Source organism: Eucalyptus grandis, chromosome 8 (assembly GCF_016545825.1).
Source record: "Eucalyptus grandis isolate ANBG69807.140 chromosome 8, ASM1654582v1, whole genome shotgun sequence".
In the NCBI taxonomy this organism is placed as follows: Eukaryota; Viridiplantae; Streptophyta; class Magnoliopsida; order Myrtales; family Myrtaceae; genus Eucalyptus; species Eucalyptus grandis.
In genome coordinates, this window is record NC_052619.1 from 69,183,621 (window position 1) to 69,195,619 (window position 11,999).

Consider the following 11,999-nt stretch of genomic DNA (forward strand, 5'->3'; position numbering starts at 1 on the left):
TGCTGATTGGTTAGCAAATTGGGCCATTCACTTGTGTGATGCAAATGACACCTTAATCTTGAATAGGCCGCTAAAAGATCCGATTCCTTCATTAACAGGTGATTAGGTTGGATTCGCTTTCGTTAGACAAGTTTTATTATAGCTTCTAGGCTTCACCCTCTTTCAATACACGAATGAAGAAGTGCTGTGTTTCGTAATGAGGCCAAGGCCTAGAAAAACTCAAAAGACCAAAGGAGGCCAGTAGAATGTTCTTGTCCTCGCTTCACGGTTTTCACTATTTGTGTGTTTTTTATCCCTGGGGAAAAAATAATTTATCAAAAAAGTATTTCTTGTTGATATGTAAATTCTAGAAAATGATTAACTCATTCACAAAATTGATGAACATTTGGTCAATTTCAATTTCCCGTCACTCCGTGTGCCTTTTGAGCAAGATAGATCTAGAATCCTCTATGATCGAACTCGAATCTTGATAGTTGAGTTTTAAGTCTGCCATAATTAAGATCTAGAGTTTCTCATGGAGATAAAGCTAGAAAGAGCATCCAGATTTAAGATCCAGATTTCAGAATTATGCATGTTAAATGGTGGAAACTAGGATCTTGCTTTAATTTCTATGGAAAAGTTTTTGGTAAGAAAATCTTTGGACTAAAGGATCTAACATACCTAAACTGGTTTTTTTCTTCTTTTGATTTTAACTCACTAGACATTTCTATGAACCAACCTTGTGTCATATTTAGTATAGGCACTCATTTCGTTAATGGAAGTAGCGTGAATTTAATACACATGCGTTTTATAGCATGATCAACAATGACATAACATTTTCCAATGACCAACTAGGCACGATTACAAAATTCAAATATGACACGAGAATGCAACTTGAAATCTCAAGTTCTCAAATACCTATAAGCATGAGATCATCGAAATAATTATACTATTCCCTGAATAACATACTATGTATTGAAAACATCAAATGAAGTACAATTGATACGGTAAGTTTTAGGTTCTCTAGGGATCCGTTTCGTTGATGGAAGCTATACAAATTTAATATACATGTGTTTTACAGCACGGTCAACAACAACATAGCGTTATTCAATGACCAACTTGGCATGATTGCAAAATCCAAATACAATATGGAAATGCGACTTTAAATTTCAAGCTCTCACAAACCTAAAAACGCGAGGTCCTTGAAATAATTATGCCAATTCCCAAATAACATGCTATTAGAAATATCAAATGAAGTACAATCAACAAGGTAAGTTTTAGGTTTTCTAGATTTGGAACGATGCTCATGAACTTTTCGATATCGGTTCGGCCTCTGGCGTTGGGGATCTCCTCCTTAGTAGCACCCTTTTCATTTGGACAAGAGGAATGTGAAGAAAATTTAGATGGCCAAAATAGTTAAAATGCTAACAAAACTGAGCCGATATTAATAAGACGATACAACATCAAGCGCTCCAAGGTATCTTTTGCAGCCGCGTCTGATCTCACAGCAGCAAGGAACAAGGCCTACTTAAGAAGAACACCAGCACAATCCCGGCTAATTTGTGCCCGGAAAGGCCAGGACCGTGCTCGGGCCGTGGCGGCGCGGATGAGGCCATGCTGCGAAGGACAGAGAACGCGCGACGTGAACAAGGGCCGAGCGAGGCGGAGCTTGAGGAAGTGAGTGATTCTAACAGTAAGCAAACTTACCTGGATGCGGAGTAGGCACATTTTCCGTAACCTGAGAAACAGGATGATGATCTTAAGAAAAAAACTTCCAGTGTAATGACTCGACACATTAGCCCATGTTCTACAGATCAAAGGTCAGAGTCCAACAGGCTGTGCCTTTGTTTTTAGTACTTTTCGTGTTGAATTCATCACTGTAGTAAAACACGTCAACGAAGATTCGAGGAGGCGAACTTGATTTATACGTACTCGGGTCGCTTCTGGTGAGCGTGGCGGTCCCGCCGAAGTTGCACGCGATGTCGGAGTTGCCGTTCTGCTGGTAGTAGTTGTTGAAGGCGTAGGAGGCGTGGGACACGAGCGTGTCCGGCTCGAAGCACCGCCCGCCCTCTCGGATCGGGTTGCAGTCGGCCATACCGAGCCCGCAGGCCCAGTCCAGCGCGTTCTGGAGGTCGGCCTGGGGGACGCCCGCGAGGGCCACGCACCACGTCGTGCCGCCGAGGAAAGTCGTATTGCCCTCCGGAGGGGACATCGTCATGATCGGGATCGCCGCCTCCGCCTTCTCCTGCGCCGTGGCCGCCCCCGTTAATGCTGGAAAACAAAAAAATATGTGTTAACGAGAGAATCAAGAAAAAGTCCTTTAGCAAGAGTTTTGAGTGCATTATAAGTTGATGTTTGAAAGTCATGCCCAAATTATTCTCCGAACGGGCCTGCCCGCCCGCCCGCCTGCCCGACCGACAATGTTTCTGGGTGCATTGCACTGGTGGGCCGGGTTGGCCCGACTGAAATCGTGATAAGACGGGCGGGCCTTGGCAAGGGATGTACTTTACGGGCCTGGATTGGCCGGTCACGCCCGACAAATTTTGCGAATGAGATCTTCAAGGCTCTTCCCTTTCGGGCATAACTCCGTAGGCATGATGTTCAGCCCGACCATCAAGCCCATACTTTTGTATAGACTTTGGCCCGAATCTATTTAGGCCCGCCCATCGGTCAGGTCTATCGGTATTTAATACACCCGTTAGTGGATCGGCACGAACCCTTGCTTGAGGGATTACAATCGACACGGTTCACACAATCGACAGATCACATCCACTACTTTAGCTTGTTGATAAAGTTCAGTCCACAGTCCCTTAAAACCTGTACATTCTGCACTTAGCTTTTTGACAAAGCTCGTGAACACAATCATGCCATTAAAAGACCCAAAAGAGCTTTCGAGGAAGCACCAAATCGGATGCAATTTGGAAGCAAAGCGTCTGTCCCAATCTCTTTATGCTTAGCTTCCACCCCAAGATTTTTCTTTCCATACATCTATTATGAAAATTCTCGTTAATTCTTTGGGAATCAATATACCCAGCTCCTTTAATAATAACCTCACATTCATTTCATTTATGCAAGTATTATGTACCGAGAATCCTAGTTCTTTGCTGTACCGCATGCTTATGTGGGCAGACTTTCCCTCTTTTGCTCAATCCATCCGTACATAATTCACAAAGATGTATAAGAAGAAGAGATACAAGTTATTAAGACCTAAAATTTTGAGCAATTGCAATTTCTTGTCCCATCTCCTTGATCTCAATTTATAGTACCTCCACTATGAATAATATAAGTGTAGGCATACTTCTCGCAATCTAACAAAATTCACTCGCAAGGAATAGAAAAAGACTAGGAAGAAGCATGTGGCTATGGTATTGTAGATCAAGTGATATCTATTAAGATGCATATAATGCCTTTTTTCTTATTAATGGAAGTGGGTCGCATAATTTCTCTATACCCCACAATTTATCAATAGTTAGATCTAAGGGAGGGATTATGCGAATAATTCTAGAAGGATCACCAGTTTATTTCTTGGGTTTTGTTCGTCAATGAGAAAGGCGATATGGAAATTATTGAAAAAGACTTTTTCTAAGAATAGACACTACTTTGAAAGATCATTGATTGCTTATAGGTGTTAACTATACATGGGATTGACATCTAGTTTTCACCAAAAATAAAAGAAGGCTCAAGAAATCGTTCTTTCCATTATCCCCATTACAATGTATGGGGCAGAAAAGAATTCCTTCTTTTTTTATGCATACTCTAGCTAGTGAGGCAATAGCTTACCAAAATGACTCGTAAGGAGAAAGGATAACCCAAAACTCCGCACTTATGGATTTTGCCCAATCGAAAGAGGACAACAGGATTTAGGCAGGCAGGCTGAAGTACGACAAAAAGGAGGAAATTGAATTTGCTTTTGCCTTGTGTTTCGCTCAAGCATGTTTGCTCGTGCTTAATGGAATCCCAAGCTCGAATCAGCTCAACTCAAAGACTCAAAAAGGGTTAGCAAGACAAAAGAAGACAATGGGACGTGGGGCAGAGCCAGCATAGAGTCAGACGAGACCAATGTGAGACTTTTCGTTTCCTTCTCGTTTAATCAAACCTTGCGTTGGTCTGAGCCAGGATTAAATAGTGGTGCTACCATTAGATTCTTCATTCATAAGAAACAACGTCCAGGATTGCTCCTCATAAAGGTTGCATCATCCGATGAAAATGAAGATTGGACTTTACTAAAGAACCAAAAATCATTCATTGGGAGGACGAGTCACCTCTTCGAGGGTGAGTACTCGTTACACAAAGTCTTCAAAGTAGCGTAAGATGCGAAGAGCCAGCGAAAAAGTAGTGATAGATAAACTTACTATTGGATAACTAAGTAAGCGCAATGAATCTTTCCTAGTGATATCAAACCAAACCGACAAAGTGGGTCCCCAGTATATATTAGGGCATATACTGATATTGCCTTTATGAAAAGGGGCCGATTCATGTTCGACCACTCTATCTCATGTGCGATAACTTTATGTAGGAAAATTTTTGAGTAGATATCCCCTTTTAAACAATCAAGTTCATACTATATATGTATTACGATCGGACCAAATAACCTAGCTTAATCCATGAATAAATCTCAAGCATTGCCACCATGCTTTGGCATGCACCTTTGGCACTTGCCATCGGTCCTCCATGTCCCTTTACACATTTCTCAAAAGATTATGAGGATCATTCTCTAGTGGTTGCAACTTAGGACACTCCTCTAGTCTATGTTTGCAATGCTCGCAGTGAGAGCAAATCAAATGAATCCCTTCATATTCTCTCTTATGTATCTTCTATCTCAGACAATACCTTAATACAAGATTAAGTGAGATCCACACATTTGAGCATACAAACCTCTAGATGCCAACGCATTTCAGCATCTACCCTCATGACTTTGCCTATTTTACTTCCAAGTTCAAGAGAAAGTCTTCATCATAGTCTTCTAATGAGTTCGAGATACCTTAACCTCATGCATACTAGCTTCACGGGAGCACTTACAATGACGAAGTTGGATTTCTATTGACCAATTATAAGGTAATAGTCCATGATCATTCATGGTCCTTCATTCATAACATAGTTAAAATCTTTTACCATTGTAAACCTAACTAGGACAAAATCATCGCCCCAATCATAGAGTTATTTGACCATGAGGAGCTCACATCTAATGTAATCTTTATATCTGGGAATTCTTATTTTTCTTCTTGCCTAACAATTGAACATTAGGTGTAGAGTCATGAATGACACGGTCTTTTAAAAGTGAACCAAATGGCAAAAAAAATATATATATATAGTCATCAGTGTCTAACTCTCCTCTAAATTTCAACCATCAATCAGTCGCTTTATGAATGGAAACAAAAAAAGGGTTATCCTCTAAGATCTGCCTTGCCGTGGTTAAGAACCAACTAAACTCTTAAATGACATTGATCAAGTCCTATTCCTGCCCTTCGCCACCTTTTTAATCCAATTGTCTAGGTCTTGCCCCCATCCCTTTCTCTTTCCTAGCCTAATCAAAACTATATTACAAACTAAAGCTTCAAAAATGTTTGCATTTTAAATAAAAGTGAGATGTCCAATGCTAAAACAACAAATCAAATCAAACCTATTCCAACCCACGGGATCTAAAGCTAGAATATAGCCAGACCGAGGATCTAAAATGAAATATTTTGGGCTTGATTCCCAAATCCTGCGGGCTTGTTCAGTGCAGGGTTTAGGAATGTGTGTGTTGTGTGTGTGTGTGTGTGTGTGAGAGAGAGAGAGAGAGAGTAAACGTACCTCCATATAAGCAATAATATTGCATTTGCATTAACAATAGCCAATGCACTAGCCCCAGCTTCTTTCCCATGATCTTCTACAAAAAATCTCTTCCCTCCCTCTCTCTCTCTCTCTCTCTCTGTGAGAATGTGAGACTTGCTTTGTTTTGTCACTTAAGTGGATGTGTGAAGGTGTGAGAGATGTTGGGGTTTCGTTCATGTGAATAAATGGAGGGTTGGAGACAAAGAATCGTCGGTTTCTTCAGAGGCAAATCAAGTGTTTTCTCTCTTTTGGCTGCTTTTTCAGTTTTGCATGTAGAAAAAGGCTGTGGTCTGGTTTGATATGAATGCCCCCTCTGAAGCCTAAATGCTTTGAAAGGCACGTAGCGGTGGATTGTACTCGACAAATAAACATACGAAGACAATTTAATATTATGGAAGATTTAGCAGAGAAAAAGAAAGGTGAGGAAGGAACATAAACCCAAAAAACGAAAAGAAAGAACAAGAGACAAAGATGGAGTCACAGTCCTGACCCAATGGATTGGTCCCCGAGCTGGACCAAATTATCTGTGTGCTTGAACGAATAAAGCGAAAAAGAGAATGAAGGATTTTTCGTGACATTTTTTAGTAAAATTGAGTCATCCGATTTCTTTTCATTGGTGCATTTGCATCCTTTAGCTCATTCTATTTACGCCGTCAAATTCTTTAATCATCAACACACGCCGACACGATGATTTTTAATAGCAACTAAAGAGAGATCAGGAACATTCGTTTTAAAGTCCAATTAACCAAAGAAAAGAAAATTGCAAAATATAGAGTTAGGAAAAAAAGAGAGAGAGAAGACACAAAAGTATGTTATAGCATATAAAAATATAATTTCCAAATAAATTGAACCAATTTGTGTTGCATATGCCACTATCTTATGCGTTGAAGCAAAAGAAATTCCATGAAGAAAATCGATGTTTATTTGCTAAAAAGAGATATGCAAGCAGCCATCGGGTCAGAAGCCGTGTACATCATTTGTATTTCCCCTGAAGTTAAATTACTTGGCGTTGTCGTCACTATTTTCTGTGGTTCTGCGGAGCATATTTTGGAATTCGAATTGTTGAGAGGACTTTACTGAAGTGATCTAAATGACGAGCTTTAACTAAATCCATTTATAGAAAAGCTTAATGCGAACATGCCTGAATTCGGGCGCCCCAGAAACAGAGCAATGCTAGTGTCATCTTCGCTTCAGCTGTATTCTGCTCAGGTATGGCCAAGTAAAATTGCCGCCCAGAAACAGAGCAACGCTAGTATCATCTTCACTCCAGCTGTATTCTGCTCATGTTTGGCTAAGTAGAATTGCTCTGAAATGAATGGCAGCTCCTCTTAAGAATCTTCTCACAGGTTTTCATGAGGGGAAAATACTTCCCTCAGACTACGCAAAAACAAAATACTTGAACGGAACTATGATACAGCAGAGGGATTTAGACAGGCTGCATCGTTGTAAGAGCCTACGAGGAGTCGAGCTGGAAAGAGAAACTCTCATGGAGGAATTTGACTCAATAGATCATTAAAAATTCCCTGAAAGGTAGCAAAGGAGCTTAAAACTCAGGGTATGAGCAGATGCCAATGCCCAAGCTCAACCGCTCGTTTTAGCAACTCTAGCAGCAACAGCGAAACTGAAAATTCGATTACAGAAGCATTACATCCTAATTAAGTCTTCCCTCATGCGGGAAAGAAGACTGAAAGTCAGTGAACATGTCACTTAGGAATGAGTTGTCTAGGACTAGGAGGAGGAGGCAGCTCAGATTCCCTCTTCTCACGAATCCTCACTTCTTCCTCTTCTTCGGAGGCTGGAGGGCCTCCTCATCTTCATCTTCGTCTTCGTCTTCTTCTTCTTCTTCCTTCTCTTCTTCCTCAACAACTTCTTCCTCCTCCTCCTCCTCTCGGCCATCCTCATCTTCATCGTCATCATCGTCGTCGTCATCGTCATCGTCATCTCCTTCTGGGTTTTCACCATCTTCATCGTCCTCCTCCTCTTCCCCATTCTCTTCACCCCCACCAGCGCCGCTTTCTGCTCCCTTCTTCGAGCTACCATTATTGCTGTTAGGGGTTTTACTGAACTCCTCTCCACCTTCAGATGATACTTCCTCTTCACCTTCCCCAAACCCGCCATCCCCATCATCGTCATCGTCACCGCCATTGTCATCATCATCTTCCCCGGCATCAGTTGGCTTGGTCTGGGTGTGGCTTTCATCAGGATTAACCCCGTTCTCCTTCTGTAGCAGCCAAAGACATGACAAACAGATGAGTTATCCAGAAGCAGTCAGATTATTAACTGTGTTAAGGAAATGACCAATTGCTACTGTAAAATATTTCGAGGGCCCGAATTGTTCAGGCTGCTCATGCTCAGTCAAAAGCCAAATTTCAGTGAGGTCTTAACTTACTCCTACGTTCTTAAATTCTGGCAGGAAAGCCAAGAACATCATTCAGCTGGCAGCAAACATTAAGCCTAGCTATGTGATGAGTGAAACTGTCACCATGGTGTTGACCAACCAATTTGCAAGACAAAATCTAGACAACATCTACATAAATATCAAGATACACAGGAGCAAAGTCCATCTAGACTTATGTCAGACGACTGTGATTGTTGGCATGAGGGTAAACATTTGTATAAGTGACTCTACAAAACAAGCAAATATATTATTACCCAAAAAGGATGCTCACAACCAAAAACATGGAGACGTGGGGGAATATGCCTTAACCACAGAGACGGGGCTACTAGCCCCAAAGTGAGCAAGGAATCACATCTTCCAAAGAGCACCCACCTCGAAAAGTCAAGTAAATGGCCTTCCTTTTCACTGTTTGGAATTTTCCCCTTTCACTAATTTGACAAGAATCGATTATAAAAGTGAGAAATACCCACTTGCTCCTCATTTCCCATTTCCCAGGAAAGTTCATAAAAAAAATTGGTCTTTTTTCCCCCCCATATTTCAGCTATACCCTACCCATACAGAGGAGCTACCCAATGGAACTTATTTACTAAATGGACGATCTTTTATTTTTGTGGCCAAAAAACAAAAAAAAAGATCTTTAAGGTTCCGAGATAAAGAGATGGGGGACAGAGAGAGAGAGAGAGAGAGCTCCCAACAAGTGAAGAAGCATATGTCCTGTGGAATATTCCGAGACAACCTTGTTCAACACAAAATATAATATTATATTATATATATATATATTAACAAAGATGATACAACCAAGCAACCAAGCAAGAAGGCCATTATTTAAATTGACCTCTGACTTTCCCAAATCACCCACGACGAAAAAGTCTTTCTTTCTATTTCTTTTCTTTTTAACGTTTTATTTCGTCCGTATCGTCCGTAGCTATTAAAAAAAAACCCAATTTTGCATGTTAACGAGGGTACAAATAGAAAACAAAATAATACCCCTTTCCTCAAAATTACTTCAAAAGCCCAATTATAATTATAATTATAATATATATATATATATATATATATATATCTTCAGGATGTTTTTAAAATAATTCTTGATAAGGTATCTTCTCGGTGAAACGCCACGAGGGGGGCCCACATACAACCTTCCGGAACCCAAGCCCCCCCATCCAAAACTCCAATTTATATTCCGGTCAGAAGTCCGCCCTCAGTTCCTAACCTCACGCGCACGTTAGCCGACCCCTCCTACGGAAGGCTCTATCAATAACAAAAATAGTATAATAAAAAGTGGGTAAACGCCGAAAGCGGTCCAACGAAAAACGCCGAAAGCGGTCCAAAAACGCCAAAATTTTTATTTAAAAACGAAAAATCAATGATCAATTCAGAGAGAGAGAGGAGAAAGAACCGGCGCAGGTTAGCGACGCCGCGACCAAGAAAAAGGCTTTCACTTATTTTATTTAATATTCACATAGACGTAAGCGGCGAGAAAAGCAACGGTTCACCTAAGGACGAGAAATTAACTTAGAACATATTACCGACCAAAAGAAAAAAGAATCATAAAATAATAAAGGAGATAAAAATTGAAAAAAAAAAAAAAAGCTCTAAGCTCACAGACCCCATTTGCGAAAACTAGAAGACAAAAGGAAAATTACAAAAAAAGAAAAAGAAATAATCATTAGGAAAAAATAGAATTTTGGCGTACCTGGGGAGCTCCGAAAAGCTGGCCGTTGACCAAGTTGACCACGACGAGGCTAACGAGCGCCTCCCCGGCGCACGTTAGCACGAGGCGGGCGAGGGTCGCCCCGAGCCCGAGAGCAGCAGCCCCGACCTCGGTGGTGGTTCCCATTCGTGCGCGCGCCTTCCCTTTTCCTCCTCCTTCCGACAGTTACCGAAGCCAAAACAACCCCTACACCTGAAAAACCGAACAAATCGACAGCCGTTAGATCTGCTCCTCTGAAAACCCCTGTCACCCCTCGGATTCCCAATCAAACCGACAAGCAAATTATAAAAATAAAAATAAAAAATTTCTCCGTCTTTTTCTTTACCCGATAATTAAGAGAGAGACAGAGACGCGCGCGGGATTTTTCTAATTTGCGCCGCGTAAAGTCGAAAATAGCGAGAAAAATTAGTCAGGAAGAAATCAGAAGTATGTGGAGAACAGAACCGTCGCGACGATAAACACGACAAAGAGCGCCTTTAAAACCCCGTAGCGGAAAGCGACGAGCGGCGACGGGCCGAGCAAGCAGCCGCCGGAGACCAGCCCCGCCGGCGAAGCGATAGCCAAGGCGACGGAAACGGAACCGAACCTCGATTTCGCAGAGCCCGAAGCGCCGACGGAGAAAACGGAGAGCGCGAACCTCAAACGCGACGGCGAGTATGAGAGAGAGAGAGGAAAGGGAATCGGAGAGGGGAAAGCGTACCGGAGAGCGAGATCCGAGGGCGGAGGGACCAGATCTGGAGGCGTCCGGCACTAGAGCGCGGCGGAGACGGCGGGGCGAGCTGCGCGCATTCTCGACCGTTAGATGGTGATCGTAGCGGCAGAGGAGACCGCAAGATATAGAAATATCGAAGCAGAGAGAAGAGAGAGAGAGAGGGAGAGAGACTGAGAGAGAGAGAGAGAGAGAGTTACTGGTGACTGGCTGGTGACTGACTGCCCGTAGGTGCAGTGGAGCTGGGGTTCGGGCAGCCCGGGCAGGCCCCTCGCTGAGTGCAAAAGATCTTTTCCCCCTTCGGGCTGCCCGCCGTGGGATTGAGAGAGGGTGGACAAGTGTGGGTGCTTCTTCATTTAATAAAATTAAAAAAAAAAAAAAGTATTTTCTCTTTTCCTTCTCTCTCTGTCTCTCCCCCTTTCGATTAATTAATTAATTAATTTTTTTTTAAATATATGATTCTCTCTCTACTCTTCTCTCTCTATATTCTCTAGAAAGGCAACGGTCTCCTATTGGGCGTGGCCGCTTAACCATGGTTGGCTCGATTGATTAACCAGGGTGAAGGCTCGCGGTCAACAGTGAGCTTTTATTCCGTTTTCTCGAAGTCAAGGCCAATGTTTAAAGGCGGTTCAAATCAAACCTACCCCAGAGGACAACCACCTCTTTTTGAATTTTAAAAATCAAAAATTAAAAATTCGGCCCATAGGAAGTTTTGTGGGCCGGGCTTTTCAGGGTCGCGGATAGGCCGGGTTGGACCGGATCCGGATGTACTAGAAATCTGTGAGCCCGATCTCTAGGAGGTGAATAAACGATCCAATGGACCTTACGTTAGATAGTTTTGCCCGAACGAATTAATTCCTCACGAATCTCGTAAAAGTCCAGAAGTGGATGGTCTGATTTTGATTGGATCGAGGAAACGGCATAGTCTTATTGTCAAGAGCTGACCTGAGGTTATGTTACACCTGCACCCAAGAGAGGAAAGTTATATCCTTATAAGATCAATGTAGCGGAGCGGAGCGTCTCTCTTGACTGATGAGAACCTTGAGTACTGTCTTGTCTCGATGGAGACCTTGAATTTCCATAGCCATGCAAGTGTAACAATCCATGAATCTTCCCATACTCGTGACACTTGTGAGTGGTATTTTGGGTTATCGAGTGAAAAGTAAGGAGGCAAAATGGACGAATACAACTAGTCCGTGGGAATGGCGTCAGAATGGTTGATGTTAAGAGTTCTAGGATATATCTGAAGACCGAGTTGGCCTCCCGTGCACAAACTGGTCAGAAGTTAATGCCGCTCTCTTGACGAGATCATGGCAGGTCGAAATCAGTTATTGAGCCTAAAAAGATCTACTATCTCACTTGATGGACTAGACATCCGAGCAAAA

General features: G+C 42.2%; 2 protein-coding genes across 2 annotated transcripts; both read right to left on the minus strand.

Moving 5' to 3' along the window:
* Nucleotides 1-1,199: 1,199 nt before the first annotated feature.
* Nucleotides 1,200-6,036, minus strand: LOC104417805 (PLASMODESMATA CALLOSE-BINDING PROTEIN 2). Its single transcript, XM_018861190.2, has 4 exons — nt 5,773-6,036; nt 1,912-2,250; nt 1,687-1,717; nt 1,200-1,596 (listed from the first exon to the last, which is right to left on the minus strand). Exons 1-4 carry the CDS (start codon nt 5,840-5,842, stop codon nt 1,482-1,484), a joined length of 555 nt encoding a protein of 184 aa, XP_018716735.2. The 5' UTR covers nt 5,843-6,036; the 3' UTR covers nt 1,200-1,481.
* A 1,228-nt stretch (nt 6,037-7,264) lies between these two features.
* LOC120287642 (phosphopantothenoylcysteine decarboxylase subunit VHS3-like) lies at nt 7,265-10,801 on the minus strand. The gene is made up of 3 exons (XM_039300714.1): nt 10,606-10,801; nt 9,888-10,097; nt 7,265-8,014 (listed from the first exon to the last, which is right to left on the minus strand). The coding sequence occupies exons 2-3, from the start codon at nt 10,029-10,031 to the stop codon at nt 7,565-7,567; spliced, it is 594 nt and encodes a 197-aa protein (XP_039156648.1). The 5' UTR covers nt 10,032-10,097; nt 10,606-10,801; the 3' UTR covers nt 7,265-7,564.
* Nucleotides 10,802-11,999: the final 1,198 nt, after the last annotated feature.

Excerpts from the sequence above, each read along its gene's own strand:
- LOC104417805 (XM_018861190.2), bottom strand. The coding sequence starts at position 5,842 with ATGGGAAAGAAGCTGGGGCTAGTGCATTGGCTATTGTTAATGCAAATG. Across the intron at positions 1,718-1,911 it reads GCTCACCAGAAGCGACCCGA|GTTACGGAAAATGTGCCTAC; the intron begins GTACGTATAAAT and ends CCTGTTTCTCAG. Across the intron at positions 1,597-1,686 it reads TGTGCCTACTCCGCATCCAG|CATGGCCTCATCCGCGCCGC; the intron begins GTAAGTTTGCTT and ends TGTCCTTCGCAG.
- LOC120287642 (XM_039300714.1), bottom strand. The coding sequence starts at position 10,031 with ATGGGAACCACCACCGAGGTCGGGGCTGCTGCTCTCGGGCTCGGGGCG. Across the intron at positions 8,015-9,887 it reads AGCTTTTCGGAGCTCCCCAG|AAGGAGAACGGGGTTAATCC; the intron begins GTACGCCAAAAT and ends TGGCTGCTACAG.